The 18,620-nt window shown below is 41.1% G+C and overlaps 1 protein-coding gene across 4 annotated transcripts in view; it reads left to right on the top strand.

Moving 5' to 3' along the window:
• The window catches only part of LOC111867712 (dymeclin), a 48,887-nt gene that overhangs the window by 14,929 nt on the left and 15,338 nt on the right, over positions 1 to 18,620 (top strand). For all 4 annotated transcript variants that reach the window (XM_023857783.2, XM_023857782.1, XM_023857781.2 and 1 more), the window contains 4 exons: positions 3,895 to 4,113; positions 13,110 to 13,294; positions 15,925 to 16,050; positions 17,946 to 18,059. In XM_023857783.2, coding sequence (XP_023713551.1) covers positions 3,895 to 4,113; positions 13,110 to 13,294; positions 15,925 to 16,050; positions 17,946 to 18,059 — 644 coding nt within the window. The remainder of the gene's footprint in view (positions 1 to 3,894; positions 4,114 to 13,109; positions 13,295 to 15,924; positions 16,051 to 17,945; positions 18,060 to 18,620) is intronic.

The following is an 18,620-nucleotide window of genomic DNA, read 5'->3' on the forward strand; positions in this document are numbered from 1 at the left end:
CCCCCCCCATGACATGACGCCAGATCCACAAGGCCACACAGTTCATGACCAACTCACGTAGCAACCCCCCTCCAGCTTAAGGATTAATGCCCTCCCATTAACCTTGCCTTTCTCCCCCGACACAATATCCTATACCTGCTCTAACCTTGCTCCTGTCCCGGATCCTCTCCCTCTCCACTGATTTCCCATGTAGACCTGTCCTCTTCCTTCCCTGCTCTCACATAGCTGAGTTTATTTCCAACATTATTATGCTTGCACCGGTTCTCACTGTCTCTTTACTTGCGGATTTTCTTATTTTTCCTTCTACCCTGAAGATGGAGGCGATACGGTCATCCGAAACGACGGTTAACCCCACATCTACATGGTGCCACATCCCAGAAGACTGCTTTCTTCACTTAATATTGAGTTCGTAAAACTGAAAATTTTCCTCCAGCCGTTATCCTTACCCATTGAGTGGGTTTGATTCTAGACACCTTGAGAAATAAGGTAGAATTTGAGGTTCTTTCCATAGTGAGTAGTAAGATTGCAGTTTTCTTGGATGTGTCACCGTGTAGTTTGGTAGATGGGTACCTGTGTTTTGGATGATTCTGACACCTCTTCTTCTCGGTGTAAGGGGAAGGTTTTGGTATCCATCTACCACTCTACGTAGCACCATATTACATTACATTGCATTGCATTGCATTGCATTCCATGGATCCAAAGTTAGTCAAAATGACTGTAGGATGTGGACTATGTAATATAAATACAAAGCGTATGTACAGTCCCAATGGAGTTCTCACACAGGAGAAACTAAGAATACACAGTGACTACACACAAGGCTGTTTAAAGATACACAAGTTATTTTCTAGACAGTAGGTATTCATCACCAGAGTAGAATGAATGTGTATTTAAGTATTGTTTCAGTGATATTTTCATTCATAAGACCTTTGAGATCAGATGGCAGGTTATTAAAAATGTTGATCCCAGCATAATATGAGCTTTTCTGAAAGCATGAGAGGTTAGGAATTGGTTTATGAAGGCAGTGTTTGTGTCTTGTGTTAACACTGTGTACATCGGCATTCGTCTGAAAATGTTCTTCGTCATTTGTAATGAAGTTAAGATCTGTAGTCACTTAAATACGTGGGGCAATCCAAAAGGTACCGAAAATTTGAATTTTGCGCGCAAATGGTTATGAGTACGTCGAAATACTGCTAGGTGTATCCTCACACATCCTTCTTGAATCAGTGTGGCAAGTGGTGTCGAGTTGAGTGGTTGGGTTTATTGTTGGTGAACGTATTTCCATTGTTGTGTTTCCGTGAGTGTGCGGTTTTGCGATGGCTGACCTGAGAGAGCAGCGTGTTTGTATAAAGTTTTGCTTCAAACTTGGGAAAACCGCTGCAGAAATGCACCAAATGTTGAAGCAAGCTTTTGGTGAAAACAGTTTAGGCCAGACACAAACTTACAACTGGTATAAGTGTTTTAAAAATGGCCGAACATTGACTGATGATGACGATCGTTCGGGACGGCTGTCAATGGGCAAAACACCAGAAAATGTCGCGAAAGTTAGGGATCTGATTCTGCAAGATCGTAGACTGACCATTCAAGACCCCTGTAACACCTTGGGACTAAGTTATGGTACATGTAAACGAATTTTGTCAGAGGAACTGAACATGAGGAGGAGTGCGGCGAAGTTTGTGCCACGACTGCTGCAAAATGAAGAGAAGCAGCATCGCTTGGAAGTCTGCAGGGAACTTCAGCAACAGCTTCAAGAGGATCCAAACTTTCTTTCGAAGGTTGTCATTAGTGACGAAAGTTGGATTTATGGCTATGACCCTGAAAGCAAGCAGCGAACATCGCAATGGAAAAGCCCTTCTTCACCTCGGCCAAAAAAAAAGCTCGACAAGTCAAGAGCAACATTAAGTCCATGTTGATCTGTTTTTTTTTTATATTGACGGGATTGTTCACAAGGAGTTTGTCCCTCCTGTTCAGACAGTCAATAAAGAGTTCTAAGGCGTTTGAGGGAGGACATGAGGAGAAAACGTCCAGAGAAGTGGCGCACGAACGACTGGGTACTCCACCATGACAACGCAGGACTGCATACGGCTTACATTGTGCAGGAATTTTTGGCTAAAAACAAGATGGCAGTTGTTCCCCACCCACCATACTCACCAGAGTTAGCTCCATGCGACTTCTTTCTCTTCCCCAAGATGAAAATCAAGTTGAAGGGGCGAAGATTTGATACAGTTGAGGAAATTCAAGCGGAAACGCAGATGGTACTAAACACCCTAACAAAGAAAGACTTCCAGGATGCATTTGAAAAGTGGCAGAAACTCTGGGATCGGTGTATGCACTCCCAAGGGGACTACTTTGAAGGTGATGGTGCAGAATAAGATCTAGGTAAGATGTAGTAGTTTTTATTAATATATTTCGGGAACTTTTGGATTGAACCACATAGATCTCTATAGGAATTATGGGATTTGACACCCATCATGATTCTAACAATTTTCTTTTGCAATGTAAATATGTTTTTACTGTCAGATGAATTACCCCAGAAAATTATTCCATACTTCCTTAAAGAGTGAAAGTAAGCAAAATAGATAGATTGATTTGAGAGTGTCAATGTTACTGCTATGTAACATGAATCTAACTGCATAACATGCTCTACTTAGCTTTGGAATCAACTGATCAGTATGGTTCTTCCAGTTTAAATGATTATCAATTTGCAAGCCAAGGAATTTTGTGTTTATTCCCTCTTCTATATATTTATTCCAAAGTACTTTAATCTTGACACTAGCATGAATAATTATGTGGAGTGTATTGTATGCAATTTATGCCTGTGATAGTGTTCAGATACATGTACTAATGTGTGTTAACTTTACTCTTTGAAATCTCTTTGATCCTACAGTTTCACGCATTTAAAAAATGTTAGAATCACCATGTGGCCATCCCTGTAGTCCTGAAACTTTTCACTGTGGGAAGCACTGCAGCACAGTGCAGAGACCCACATACCATCTGTTATTTTTGCCATCAGAATCAGTGGAATAAATAGCACTCCTAATGTGATAGGTGGTTTAAATATTTGGTTTGTTCCTGTATATGTAACATAATTTCTTGCATGAGGGTTCCTTAATTCAGTTATTGGCCTGGAGACATGCTCTTCTGGTTCAGGTTTTCGTGGTGTCCTCAGTCCTCCAACAAATGCATAAATAGGACATGACTAATCTCTTCCATGCCCTTAATTTGTCATTATGGAGTCTTGTCGTGGGATCAAATCCCAATGAGGTGGATTTTTTCTCAATTTACCTAATCTTTCCAGCTGCACTGTGGCCCTGGGGTCGACTCAGCCTCTAACAGAAATGAGTACCAGGATTATTCCTGGGGGTAAAGGGTGGCTGGCGTGTAAGGCTGACAACCTCACCGCCATCTGAGAGCCGATTGTCTAGTAAATGTGGCAGCCTCAACCTCTCACAACCCTATGGGCCTCCATGGCCTGTTACAGGGATACCTTTACCTTTTCATAGGGCTTACAAGTCTGTGTGATCATTTTGTTTCATTTTAATTGTGTTTAGGACCTCTGTTACAGCCTAACATACTGTTTTCTTGTTTTAACATACCAGTTTTCTTCTTTTAAGTTTAGAATTTTGCAGCTGACCTCTTCATCAGCCCTCATTGTTGTCTATATACAGTTTTGTTTAATTAGACTATGATAAGTAATGGAATTTGAAATCTGAATTGTATTGAGATGCACACAACTTTCAACACCGATGCATATTAGTGCATGTACACACACATACACACACTTGATTATGTGCAATTCTCACATCCTCAAACCCAGTGCATGAGGTCTGTAGACAAGACTTCAGAGAACTGCTTGTACTATATTAGTCCAAAATTGTGATATGATATTGTTTGCAGCGGAACTATGGAACATACTGACATTTGGGATGAGTCGTGGAGCAACATCTCAAGTGCCATCTGATGGTGTGACTGTGGCGAAGCCTAGTGAAGTGTCAGATTTTCCACTGGCAAACCAGGCCTTGCTGTTGGTACTTGTGCTAGTGAACCACTGCACAGTTGACAAGACCCTCCACAACCCATATCGACAAGCACTCTTCTCATGTTCCAATTCACTAGGTATGGAATTTAATGGTGAGGTGAAAGCTCTCAGATTAAACAATTTTGGTTTGTCATAGCAACAAATTTTCAAATTGTTGAGCATTACCACACTTCATGAACATCAATATTTCAGTCTGTCATGTATATTTGGTGTGTACTGATAATATTTTATGTGGGGTATGTGAAGTGTACCAAGTTAGGTGGGTCCCTTGTCACCATGGCATGGCGCCTCCTCAGGTTGTGGATGGAGGAGACGCCCTCCAATTTTGGAAGGAAGCTGTGAATATATTGAATAAGCAGTCGCGGACAGCCGACAAGGGGTGGTCCTCCAGCTTGGGGATTGGGCATGGGGGTAATAACTCCTCACTGTAAATTATTATTATGTTATGAAAATGAACACAAAGCCTCGGACCTGGACGGATAATGGACATGAGATTCAGAATGTGGAATGTCAGAAGCATGTATAGGGCAGGTTTGCTCAGGGCAGTAGCAGAAGAAATCTTAAAATATAAGTTAGATTTAGCGGGAGTACAGGAGGTCAGATGGGACGGAGGTGGCATTGCACCAGCAGAAGAATATACATTTTTCTGTGGAAAGGGGAATGAAAATCTTGAATTAGGTACAGGCTTTTTCGTACATAACAGAATCCTATCAACAGTTAAGAGGGTAGAGTTTGTTAGTGATAGGATATCATATATAATACTAAAAGGTCACTGGTGTGATATCATTGTTATGAATATTCACGCCCCAACAGAAGATAAAATTGATGACATAAAGGACAAGTTCTGTGAAGAACTAGAACATGTAGAAAGTTGTCTTCTGGGTTTAGGCACCGTGTATTCTTCGTTTTGGCCGACGTTTCGGAGGAACGTAGTTGAATAGCTGCGGAGAGCAGTAGCTGGCTACTACTCTCCGCAGCTATTCAACTGCTCTGAAGATGGAGGCGCTACGTTCCTCCGAAACGTCGGCCAAAACGAAGAATACACGGTGCCTAAACCCAGAAGACAACTTTCTTCATTGTCATCGCCGTGAAAACCTCAAAACTTAACTAGAACATGTATTTGATAAATTCCCGAAGTACCATATGAAAATTTTGTTAGGAGATTTCAATGCCAAAGTAGGGAGGGAAGACATTTTCAAACCAACAACTGGGAATGAGAGTTTGCTTTAAATTAGTAATGATAATGGAGTTAGAGTAGTAAATTTTGCCACATCAAAAAATCTTACTGTTAAAAGTACATCATAACATCCATAAATTTACTTGGTCATCGCCAGATGGGAAGATACACAGTCAAATAAACCATAATTTTAAAAGATAGGAGATGGCACTCAAGTATACTTGATGTCTGATCATTCAAGGCAGCAGATTGTGATATTGACCACTACCTGGAGGTGGCAAAGGTTAAGGAAAGAATGGCAATGAGCAAACAAACAATGCACAGAGTTCATATGGAGAGGTTCAATCTCAAGAAATTAAATGAGGTAGAGGGTAAAGAGCAGTATCATGTTGAAATGTCAAATAGGTTCATGGCTTTGGAAAACTAGGAAACTGAGATGGGTGTTAATAAAACTTGGGAAACTATTAGAGAGAATATAAAAATGTCTGCCAAAGAGAGTCTAGGTTATTGTGAACCGAAGAAGCATAAGCCATGGTTCGATGAAGGATAATTAAAATCTATTTAAACGAAATCTATAGTAAAGTCCATATAGGTAAACATTTGTCTGATCAATTTCCTATCCAGAATGGTCTAAAACAAGGAGATGCTTTATCGCCACTCCTTTTCAACTTTGCTTTAGAATATGCCATTAGGAAGGTCCAGGGAAACCAGGTGGGACTGGAATTAAACGGGACACATCAGCTGTTGTCCTATGCCAATGATGTGAATCTACTGGGTGATAATGTAGATACCATAAAGAAATCCATATAAACTTTAATTGATGCAAGTAAAAAAGTTAGTCTAGAAGTAAACACAGAGAAAACTAAGTATATGTTGCTGTCTCATCATCAAAATGCAGGGCAAATTCATAACATAAAAGATAGGAAACAGATGTTTTGAAAATGTGACACAGTTCGGATATTTGGGAACAACGATAACAGATTGAAACCTGATTCAGGAGGAAATTAAGAGGAGATTGAACTCGGGTAATGCTTCCTACCATTCAGTCCAGTACCTTTTTTTTGTCTTCTCATCTGCTGTCCAAAAACATAAAAATTAGAATATAACTTTAAATATGTCAGTGGCTCTGTATGGGTGTGAAACTTGGTCTCTGACATTAAGGGAGGAATATAGACTGAGGGTGTTGAGAATATTTGGACCAAAGAGAGATGAAGTGACAAGAGGTTGGAGAAAACTGCACAGTGAGGAGCTTCATCACTTGTACTCTTCTCCAAGTATAATTAGAATGATCAAGTCAAGGAGGATGAGGTGGGCAGGGCGTGTAGCACAAATGGGGGAGACGAATGCATATAGGATATTGGTGTGGAAGCCAGAAGGAAAGAGACTACTGGGAAGACCAAGGTGTAGGTGGGTGGACAATATTAAAATAGATCTTAGAGAGATAGGATGGGATGATATGGATTGGATTAATGTGGCTCAGGATAGGGACCAGTGAGGGCTCTTATGAATATGGTAATGAACCTTCAGGTTCCATAAAATGCTGGAAAATTCTTGAGTAGTTGCAGAATTGGCAGCTCCTCCAGAAGGGCTGAGCTCCAAGAGTAAAGAAGTATGTGAAGTGTAGTATAATACGTGGTGCTGTCCAAAAGTTCCCGAAATATGAATTTTGCATGCGAATGGTTAGGATTATATCGAGTTGAGTGGTTGGGTTTATTGTTGGTGAACGTATTTCCATTATTCTGTTTCCGTGAGTTTACGGTTTTGCGATGTCTGACCTGAAAGAGCAGTGTGTCTATATAAAGTTTTATTTGAAAGTTGGGAAAATTGCTGCAGAAACGCACCAAATGTTGAAGCAATCTTTTGGTGACAACAGTTTAGGCCAGACACAAACTTACAACTGGTATAAGCATTTTAAAAATGGCCGAACATTGACTGATGATGATCGTTTGGGACTGCTGTCAACTGGTACCCCACCAGAAAATGTCACGAAAGTTAGGGACCTGATTCTGCAGGATCGTAGACTGACCATCCAAGACCTCTGTAACACCTTGGGACTAAGTTATGGTACATGTCAACGGTTCAGAACTGAACATGAGGGTTGCGGTGAAGTTTGTGCCACAATTGCTGCAAAATGAACAGAAGCAGCATTGCTTGGAAGTATGCTGGGATCTTCAACAACAGCTTCAAGGTGATCCAAACTTTCTTTTGAAGGTTGTCACTGGTGACAAAAGTTGGGTTTATGGGTACGACCCTGAAAGTAAGCGGCAATCATCGCAATGGAAGAGCCCTTCTTCACCTTGACCAAAAAAAGCTCGACAAGTCAAGAGCAACATTAACCTTTATCGGATAGGCCATTTAAATTCCGGTAAGTGGCAGTGGGACGGAATTAATTTAAATGCCCGCCATTGTAGGGTAATAAAAATTGTAATCATGTTACTCAAAATGCTGTGATTTCTACAATTTTTGTGATAAACGAACGAAATAAACGCTGCTTTTATCTAGAAAGAATATAGAATCAGATATTATAATTTACAGGTTTTAGAATCTGTAAAAATTGTTACACTGATTCCAAAATTTTTTTTTCCCAATTTTAAGCGTCTGTCCACAAATATGCATTCAGTTTCTGCACAAAACGTTTCTGCAGTATAAATGCCTGCTGGTGACATCATTCATACTCATACTGCGCTATCTTAGCCAAAGGGGAAGAAATGTTTATGCTTATATAGCACTCCCAACCTTTCTGTATATACAGGAGTGAGGTCACGTCCCTCAGAGGCTCTCTGTGTATACACGTATCTGCCACACAAGAAGTACTGTTAAGCTTCTTAGAAAGGCCCGCACTTGGCCCCTTGTTCTACGTACTTTCAGTCTTATGTACCACATTCTAAATTGGTGACATTTATCAGCTGCCTATTAACTTCGCCTTTTTCCATGCGAAATGGGGCCATGGTGGATAGTTGAAATTGCGATGTTTTATAAGCGTTATGATTAGAGAAGGCAAATCAGCAACATTGGCTGACTTCCTGCTAATACGAGACAGATGTTGCTTTGTGCGCTTCGCGTGGAAAACAGAGTTACATACGGACAAAGTGCATGAATTGCGATGTCGGACTCTGCATTCAGTTACATGAAAAGTTCAGTTAGTGCTGCAGGAGGGAAGACAGTCTACTTATAAAGCTGGTGTCCAAAAATAATGTAGAAAACCCTGCACATGGCCCCTTTCTTCTACGTGCTTTCAGTCTTATGTACTGCATTCTGAATGGTTTGATTTACGAGCGGCTTCTCTATTTCGACTGCTACAATGCGAAAAGGGGCCATGGTGCATAGTTGAAATTGGGATGTTTTATAAGCATTATGAATAGAGGAGTCCACTCGCCATCACTGGCTTACTTCCTGCTAATATGAGACTAACATTGTGTGTGTGCGCTTCGCGTGGAAAACAGAGTTAATTACGGACAAAGTGCATGAATTGCGACGTTGGACTCTGCATTCAGTGACATGCAACATTCAGTTAGATGATGCAGGAGGGAAGACAGTCTACTTATAAAGCTGGTGTCCAAAAATAATGTAAGAGGAACAAGAATTTCTATCTTAAAATAAGATTTTAAAACACTGTGTGCACGCGTGGACTGTGGGTACCCATACGGTGACGCATGACCACTCGGCTGTACTTTAAATGATGCCGTATGGTGACATTAGTCTCTTAAAGGTTAAGTCCATGTTGATCTGTTTTTTTGATATTGACGGGAGTGTTCATAAGGAGTTCGTCCCTCCTGGTCAGACAGTCAATAAAGAGTTCTGTCGCGATGTTCTAAGGCGTTTGAGGGAGGACATGAGGAGAAAACGTCCAGAGAAGTGGCACATGAATGAGTGGGTACTCCACCATGACAGTGCACGACCGCATATGGCTTAGATTGTGCAGGAATTTTCAGCTAAAAACAAGTTGGCAGTTGTTCCCCACCCACCGTACTTGCCAGACTTAGCTCCATGCGACTTCTTTCTCTTCGCCAAGATGAAAATCAAGTTGAAGGGGCGAAGATTTGATACAGCTGAGGAAATTAAAGCGGAAATGCAGACGGTACTAAACACTAACAAAGAAAGACTTCCAGGATTCATTTGAAAAGTGGCAGAAACGCTGGGATCGGTGTATGCGCTCCCAAGGGGACTACTTTGAAGGTGATGGTATAGAATAAGATCCAGGTAAGACAATAGTTTTTATTAATATATTTTGGGAACTTTTGGTTAGAACCACATATATAAAGGAGAAACTGTATAACTGACTATATGTACATGTTCTTGGTATGAGATGGCATTGACATTGGCCTTGACATCATTCAGTAATGTGTAGAACAAGAGAAGAATACAGGAGAAAGCAGGGGAAGTTAATAGTGTCAAAGCTTAGATAATAAATTGCGAGTCTACCCACTGAATTCTTAACAAGAGTTACTAATAGATGGTTGGGGGACTATGCTACACGCCGGAAGGTTGTTGGTTTGAGTCCCGTTGAGGTGGATTTCTTCGATTGACCTAATCATTCCAGCTGCACTATGGCCCTGGGCTTGACTCAGCCTCTAACAGAAATGAGTAACTGGATTCTTCCTGGGGCTAAAGGACGGCTGGTGCATAAGGCTGAGAACCTTACTGCCATCTGTGAGCTGATTGTCTAGATGCTTTGGGCCCCTCAGCGTCTCATAACCCTATGGGTTTTCATGGCATGTTACAGGGATAGCTTTACGTTTTACCTTACCTTACTGCTACACTAGTATAACAACAAAAGCATCAAGATCAGTGAGATAAGCAAAACCATAAAAATGGAAATTTGGAAAATAGAAAGGTTTCAATTTGAAATCACTGTGTTGGGAAAGATATTGTGTGATGAAACTCATACAGCATGCTTCATAGAGGAGAAGGGGAATTAAATTTTTTAATGCATTAAGACAGAAACTCGATTGGTGAATGTTTATAAACATGGAGTTCATATTTAGTTATGGTGAAGCATTAAGATCATGTTTAAAGAGCACATTAACCAGTAACATTAGACTGCAGCCTAACAGGAGGTTGGTTTTAAATTTCTGAAGTATTTATCCCAACATGAATATTTTTATTTTCACCTGCTTGCAGTTCCCTCAGAATTTATAACAAAAAATCATAAAACTTTTTCAAACGGGTCAGCACCACTACCGCCATAAAAAGTAGACTCCAATATGGATTTCTGATATGCTTGTCATCTAGGAGTGTTCAATAAAATGCATGTATTCTTTATCAGGTCTCTTTGTCAGCCACAGGATTGTAATATTTATAATCTGGACAGAGTTCATTGAATTGTCTAGGTGTTCATATTTTTAGTTATTTCTGTATCATTCATGCTGAAGTAATGCTCTTAATCTGAGAGTGATCAGTAGGTTAGCTGCAATGTATGTACAGTATAAAGTAAGTAAAAGTAAAGTAAAGTAAAGGTATCCCCGTAACATGCCGTGGAGGCCCATAGGATTGTGAGATGTTGAGGTTCCCACAATTTCTAGAAAATCGGCTCATAGATGGCGGCAAGGTTGTCAGCCCTATACGCCAGATGCCTTTACTCCCAAGAATATTCAAAGAATATTCCTGGTACTCATTTATGTTAGAGGCTGAGTCGACCCCAAGGCTGTAGTGCGGCTGGAAGGATTAGGTCAATTAAAAAAATCCAGTGACCTCAGTATGTACAGTATACAGGGTGTTTCACGACTTTAGGGCATAACTGCAGGAGGTGATTTCCTAGGTCTTTGCGATCAAAAAAGTTCATATAGACATGTGTCTGATTTTAGACGGATACGGAGTTATGACCGTTTTTTTCATTCCCATACATGCCCTTGTGTGAATCGCATCTATCATCTTGCAGGTCATTATTTTTAGCCGGCTACAGACAGAGCATTCTTGTTATCTCGACACTTTAGAGGTACCTAAGGCATGGTGGGTTGGTATGTAAGGCCATGACTAGTGTGGCGGCTACTGGTGTTTAGAACAGTTCTCATCTCAGTGCATCTATTATGTTCATGATGCCATTTACATTTTCATTTTAGGAATATGCAGATATGATTTATGTGTATGGGTTTTGTGGCGGTAACTCAGTTCTTTCCATAGCTGAATATCAGCAGCGGTTTCCGAATCATAGAATACCAAACCAGAGAGTGTTTACTGGAGTTTACCAGGCATTGCAAGATACCGGTAGACTTCCCGGCATCTGTATTGCAGCCGAGCGTGGTGTTAATGAAGGCATCAATGAAGAAGGCATTGTTCGTATGGTACACCGCAGTCCACGTACGAGTACACAATTTAATCACGATGGTGTCAATAATACACAATTCTCATTTGTGGGGAGCTGAGAATCCCCATGCCAGTGTTGAAAGCAACTTTCAACAGCGTTTCAGTGTCAATGTGTGGTGTGCAGTTCTGGACGATCAGCTGATAGGTCCTTTCATCTTGAAAGGTCGTCTTACAGGAGAGGCGTACCTCAGATTTCTACAGGAGGAATTGCCCCAACTTTTGGAGGATGTGCCTTTGGATAAATGAAGTCATATGTATTTCCAACACGATGGGGCTCCTCCTCATTCTTCACGTGGAGTTATAAATTTCCTGAACTATTGTTTCCCTGGCTGATGGATCAGATGTTGCAGTCCCCACCATTGACCAGCCAGGTCTCCAGACTTAAGCCCACTGGATTATTGTGTGCGGGGATGGGTGAAAGAACTGGTTTACAATGTGAAGGTGGCAACGCGAAATGCTTTGCTCAGTCGCATTCTGGATGCCGCTGACCACATAAGAAACAGCCAGCTGAAGCTGCTGCGTGCTACCCGTGTGGTTCACAACTGAGCGGCAGCCTGTGTTGCGGCCGGCGGTGGTATTTTCGAAAATCGGCTTTAAGCCCCAATAAATTCAAATTAAAGGTAATTTCACGAAGTTAACTTTACATTCATACTGTGACGTGGATGGCGCAGCAGGAGGTGGGGGTCGCGTGAACTCTGTGATCTCGCGAGTGATGTCACATACCCCCACTCCGTCCATCAGTGTATAACACTCGGTAGACACCCCTTTCCCCACGGTGACTTAACACGGGACGCTGCAGTTGCTACATAGCTGTAAACAACACCTGACAGCACTGCCCAGCAATGCCTTTGTAAGCACAGTGGGGAGTCTGTGCAACGACTGTTCCTAGGCAGTCAGTAAACACGACGTTACACAACAGCGGTGCCTATTACATAACTGTTTTCTGTGTTGTCCATAACGGGGCTAAATAAGGAACAGCGAACCTATTCAACAGTGAGTTACGAGTTAGCCAGGGAGTCAGCAGTCAGCAGTCAGTGTGTGAGCAGGAGTGACACAGTGCGGATGGAACAGTCACCGAGTTCAGTTGTAGTGGAAAGAAGAATACCGGAACGTGTGATTAGAAGTGATAGCGTGAGAAGCAGATGCTTGGCTCACAGGAGAAGTAATTGGGAGCGTGTGACACAGTGACACTGGAATAGCTCCCGTACCGTACTGTGAATACGTGTAGACTACTGAGGACAGAGTGGACAGAATAGTGTGTAGGGTTTGTAAAGTGTGTAAACCTGTGACAGTGTTGTAATTAATTGTAGCCAAGACTTGTAGGTTGTTAAATAAACCAATTAACAATCCGAACGGCGTCTTCAGTGGCAAAATGGTTATAACTCCATAACCGTCCAAAATTGGACACATGTTTATATGAACTTTTTTGATCAGAAAGACCTAGGAAATCACCTCCTGCAGTTATGTCCTAAAGTCGTGAAACACTCTGTATAGTAATAAAGTAATGTAAAAGTTAAATCACGTTGACATATGTTGATTTCTAAGCTTTATTAAAAGCCTTAAAGATACATTACATGCACCATTCTCCTTCAGATCCATGCAGTGAAGCAACACCAACGAGGGCAGCTGCAACCTTCAAACTGGACCTGAGCCGCTTATATGCAACGTTATGTCATATACCAAGCTCCGATGAGACCACTCTGCTTCTCTACCTCCTAGTTCACCGCAACCGGCATGTAAAGACATATATCATGGCCCGCTCAGACATAGAAATGTTGGTAAGATTTTAGGAACTTAAATATTGGTGCTATTTCAGGTTCCTTGAAGCAAGTCCTGGTAAAGTAAATTGGTAGCAAATGAGCACTTAAGAAGATGCATACTTACACACGTAATCTTCTATTTTGATGCTACAACCCGCATAGAGTTTTGGTCTTCTCAGCCACACCTTGGGGGGCACGTGGTAGCGTAGTTGGTTGAAGGGCTATGCTACAAGCTGGAAGGTCACGGGTTCAAGTCCTGATGAGGTCATTGGATTTTTTTAAATTGACCTAATCCTTCCAGCCACACTATGGCCCTGGGGTTCACTCAGCCTCTAACAGAAATGAGTACCAGGAATTAATTAAATAATTTTCCTGGGGAGTAAAGCGCGGTCGGTGTGTTAGGCTGACAACCTTACCGCCATCTTTGAGCCGATTGTCTAGCTAATGTGGGACTCTCAACGTCTCAACCTTACGGGCCGTCATGGCCTGGTACAGGGATAGCTTTACTTCACTTCACTTCAACCACACCTTTCCACTTTGACCTGTCCTGGACTGTTATCTTCTGGTTTGGTACCTTCATCTTCTTAATGTCAGCTTTAACATCTTCCTCCCATCGTATTGTGACATGTTGCGCCAAGCCGAGCNATTGTGATACTGCAGATAGCAGTAATCGTAAATCTGTAATTTGGGTGATTGTAAGTGCGAATGTGAAATAAAATTCGCTATATCAAATACGACGTGAAGTTATTTGTCGCGATATACGCCCGATACGCGACAGTATATTTGGTTTGCCCACTGGTCTGTCTTGTACTTAATGATTTCCATGAGTAGAGGCTTGTAACTGATCTGTTGGTTGGCATTCGCTCTATGTGGCCAAGCCATGAGAGTCTTCGTGCACATTCTTACACACCTAACATAAGGCAAAAAGTGAGATCTGATATATGCAATGTCAAATAGTTAATACATTTAAAGCAGAAAGGCACTTTCCAGCTTCTGTGTTTCTCACACTACCTGGCAGAACCTCAAGAATATGTTTTTTTTTTTCATTGCACCATATTTGAAACTTGTAGTACCTTATTTCTTGATGAATGACAGTGGCTGTTCTGCTGTTAGCTCGGTATCATGACAAACAGAAAGTGATTTCATACACTAAAAATAAGATTCTGATGACTAATCCATGGCAGTATAACCATTACAGGGTGCGGCAGCATAATTTGCTGATTTGAATTTGGCGCCAGGAAGCGAGGTTTGGCCATCAGAGGGTGCGGATGGTCTCATTTGAACGGATGGGTTGGGAAGTTTGTTCTTCCTTCCACTTTAGTACCGAGAATGTGTTGGACGAAGGAACAGCGTGCGTTTGCCGTAGAGGCTTACTTTTCTAACGGTCGCTCGATTGTCGCCATGCAGCGAGCATTCCGCGCACACTTCAATATTTCCGCCCGAGCTTGTGTTCCTGGTCAGCAATCGATTGTTACGTGGGCAAACACATTCAGGAGAACTGGCAGTGTGGAAAAGAGAAGATCAGGGGAACGGCCCGTCAGATCACCCCAAAACATCGAGGTGGTAAGGCAGTCTTTTTTGCGATCTCCTCGGCACTCGGCACACAAGCATGCAGCTGCCCTTGGAATGTCTGATTGTTCTGTGAGGCGAATTCTTCATGATGACCTCCACTTTCATCCTTACAAGTTGGCTGTGGTGCAAGAACTCACTGAATGCGATTTTGCTGCTCAGCAACATGCATGTGAAGCGTTCCTTGAAACTTTGCCTGATGATGCGCTTGTGTTCTTTAGTGACAAGGCTCATTTCCATCTTTCTGGATGCGTGAACAAGCAAAACATGCGCTACTGGAGTGATAACAATCCCCGAGAACTTCATGAGAGGCCCCTTTATTGTGAACGTGTAACTATTTGGTGTGCACTGTCGAGAGTAGGGATTATTGGTCCCTACTTTTTTGAAGAGAATGAGGTTGCAGTTACAGTGAATTCTGTTCGCTATGTGAAAATGATCGAAGAATTCTTTTTGCCAAGTCTTGACGAAATGGATGTTGGGGATGTGTGGTTTCAGCAGGATGGAGCCACGGCACACACGGCGTGAACTGCAATGCGTGTTTGCGGGAACACTTCCCCGGGCGCCTGATTTCTTTGAGGGGCGATCTTCATTGGCTGGTGCGCTCACCCAATATAGCCCCTTGTGACTATTTCTTATGGGGGTATCTGAAATCCCACGTGTACACCAATCGTCCAAGGACCCTTGCTCAACTGAAGGAGAATATTTGCCAAGCCATAGCCAACATACCCATCGCTATGCTGGAAAGAGTCGACCGACACTTCAGAATTCAGGCAAATCAGTGTATCGCCAATGGGGGGGCGCCACTTGTTGGATACAATTTTTAAAACAGAGTAAACTTAAATTTCCAATGTTGTAGAATATGGAGAAAAAATAATTACAATACCTATAACATCTTTTGTTTTATTGACCCTTCAAATCAGCAAATTATGCTGCCACACCCTGTATTTTCAAAGAGGAAGAAAAATTGCAGGTGAAGTGAGTTCAGTCTTGGTTTTTAGGTTTTGATGGGATTTGTTTCACATTTTATTGGTCACAAATAACCAGTGCATTTTAATAGACTTTAGGCTTTTGTGTTACAGGTAGTACCCATACTGAAGACTCTATACCATGCTCCAGACAGCAATTCTCATCATATATACATGTCACTTATCATCCTGCTCATTCTCAGTGAAGATGACCTCTTCAATAAGACTGTACATGAAACAGTAAGTTACTTCCTATGAAATGGTGACATGGAAAGGGAGACTTAAGTCTGTGTGCATGAATGGGTATATGTATGTGCATGTGTCTTATTACTGAGTGAAGATGACCTCTTCAATAAGACTGTACATGAAACAGTAAGTTACTTCTTGTAAGAAGGTAAAATGGAAAGAGAGACTGAGTTTGTGCATGTGTCAGAAAGTTCTTGAACTGTTATTGTTGTAACTGCCTTGGTGAAGGAAGATGATAGAGGAGGCCAAGGTCGCTTCCGCAAGCCTATTGCATCAGTCTACCACACTACAGGATACTGTGAACATGCATTGTTTTTACATGAGTGCTTTTTCAACTTTGTGTTTCATTTTTTCTGGTGGATGTCAAAATTGAGCAATGTGCCTGCATCAAGTTTTGTGTGAATTTTGGTAAATCTGCTACTGAAACACTCGAAGTGCTTTGTAAGGCTTTTGGAGAGCATTCTTTAAGCTAGACAGTGGATTTTATGAACTTTCAAAGTGACCAACCAAGCACCATCAAAACAACAGAAAATGTTGAAAAAATTCTAGAACTCATCCATGAAGACCATCACTGAGCAATCCCTGAGCCTGCAGACACTGTTGAGATCAGTTATGGAGTTTGCCAGGAGATCTTAACAGAAAACTTGAACATGCCCTGTATTGCTCCTTCATCACAACAACGTGCCAACCCACATGTCCCTGAAAACCACAGAATTTGTGACTAACAACATGGGTATCATTCCCCATCCTCCCTACTTGGTGGACTTAGTCCCCTGTGATTTTGCTTTGTTTCCAAATTGAAAATGAAACACTGAAGGGATGACATTTTGAAAGAGTGTCTGACATCCAAATGGAATTGCAAAGAGTACTCGAGAGCATTAAGGAAAATGACTTCTGCAGTGCTTTTGAAGCATGGAAAATACGTTGGGATCGTTGTATATGTTCCCAAGGAGACTATTTTGAAGGTGATGGCAGCCAAAATTGAGTAAGTTAAACCAGCTTTTCTTTTTTGACCTAGTTTGGGAACTTACCAATAGCACATGTGTCTGTCTTTTAAAGTTATTTTTTTTGTGTCAGCTATACCAGTTATGTGCATACCTTTAGGGGTATGCAGAAGTCTTTGTGTGTGTGTGTGTGTTATGTGCGCGTGAGGGGGGGGGAGCGGGTTAACATGAACATAAGTGAAATGTCTGAATTTTTTTGTTTTAAGTTTCAGCTATTAAACATTTTTGTAAGATGGCAGGTTTATTGTCTGCATGTAATTTCTTCCAAAAAGCCAGTTATGATTAAATTATTTAAACAGCTTTGTTGCAGTGGTAGAAAAAACTGTATATTTGAAAAATTTAGGTGCTTGGGGTACTTTAAAAACATTTTTTTAAAATGTTGGAGGTGGGCTGCTTTGTATGTGTATAAAAGAGAAGGTTGAGAACACTGTACTACACAGTAGCTACTGCACTAAATCTTAACCTTGTACACAATACAGAACATCTTTTTATGCTTGTTTAAGTCAAACACTGAAAGTTAAAATATTCTGACTTGATTTCTCAAATCTAATGTACTCATAACTTCATCCTGTGTATGACTTCAATCTGTGAGCTCTGAGGTTTCTATGCCATTGAATACAAAGATTGTCTTCTATGCTGTGACATCCTGTAGTGTGGTAGATTGTTATTCACATGTTAGGGAACCTGCTGCCTCCATCTTCAGGGTAGCAGAAGGCAGCAGGTTCATTTGAAATGTTGGTAATCTGGTAGAGTACGTGGTGTCACATCCCAGAAGAGTGTACCAATCTTAATTTTGATCTGTTATTTTCTGACCGAAATACTTGCATATTTTATTTCATATGGCTCTGATGAACATAGATTTATAGTGTGTGCTCTTTTCTGCAGATTTTGAAGGGAGTGACATGGTACACAGAACGCTCAATCTCTGAGATCTCGTTGGGTGGACTGTTGGTGCTTGTGGTTATCCGAACCATTCAGTACAATATGCTTAAGATGAGAGTGAGTAAAGCAACAAAGTTTTCACATGTCTGTTGTGCCAGATAATTGTTTAATTCAGTAGTATTTTGGAGTGAGCTTTCTATAAAGAATGAAATGCAATCGTAATTATTAAGAGGGTCTGTTAGATGTTTCAACTGTCGTGGAATTTGTTTTATGTTAAGTTCATACTTTTAGAGAACATTTAAACAGAGGTCCCAATGAAGCTGCTACTGTTACTCAGAGGGAACAATTTTATATATATATATATATACACTCAACTCTCGATTATCCAGGATAAAGGTGGGGATGGAAATCACGATTAATCGAAAACCCGGTTAATACAAATTTTATTAAAAGTAGTACTGTAATACTGTACCTTCATAATACTATAGGCCTACCTGTATTTAAATGTATTAAACCTCATTTTTATGTCATCTCATGGCCCATTTAATACTTTTTTTTACATTACACTGAAGTATGAATTGAGTTACTTCAATCACAGTGTTCAACAACATCCAACACTTTTTATGAATATTCACATTTAACACTTAAAAAAATTTAATATTGTCGTTTGCTTTTTCG

Source organism: Cryptotermes secundus, unplaced genomic scaffold (assembly GCF_002891405.2).
Source record: "Cryptotermes secundus unplaced genomic scaffold, Csec_1.0 scaffold1388, whole genome shotgun sequence".
NCBI lineage: Eukaryota > Metazoa > Arthropoda > Insecta > Blattodea > Kalotermitidae > Cryptotermes > Cryptotermes secundus.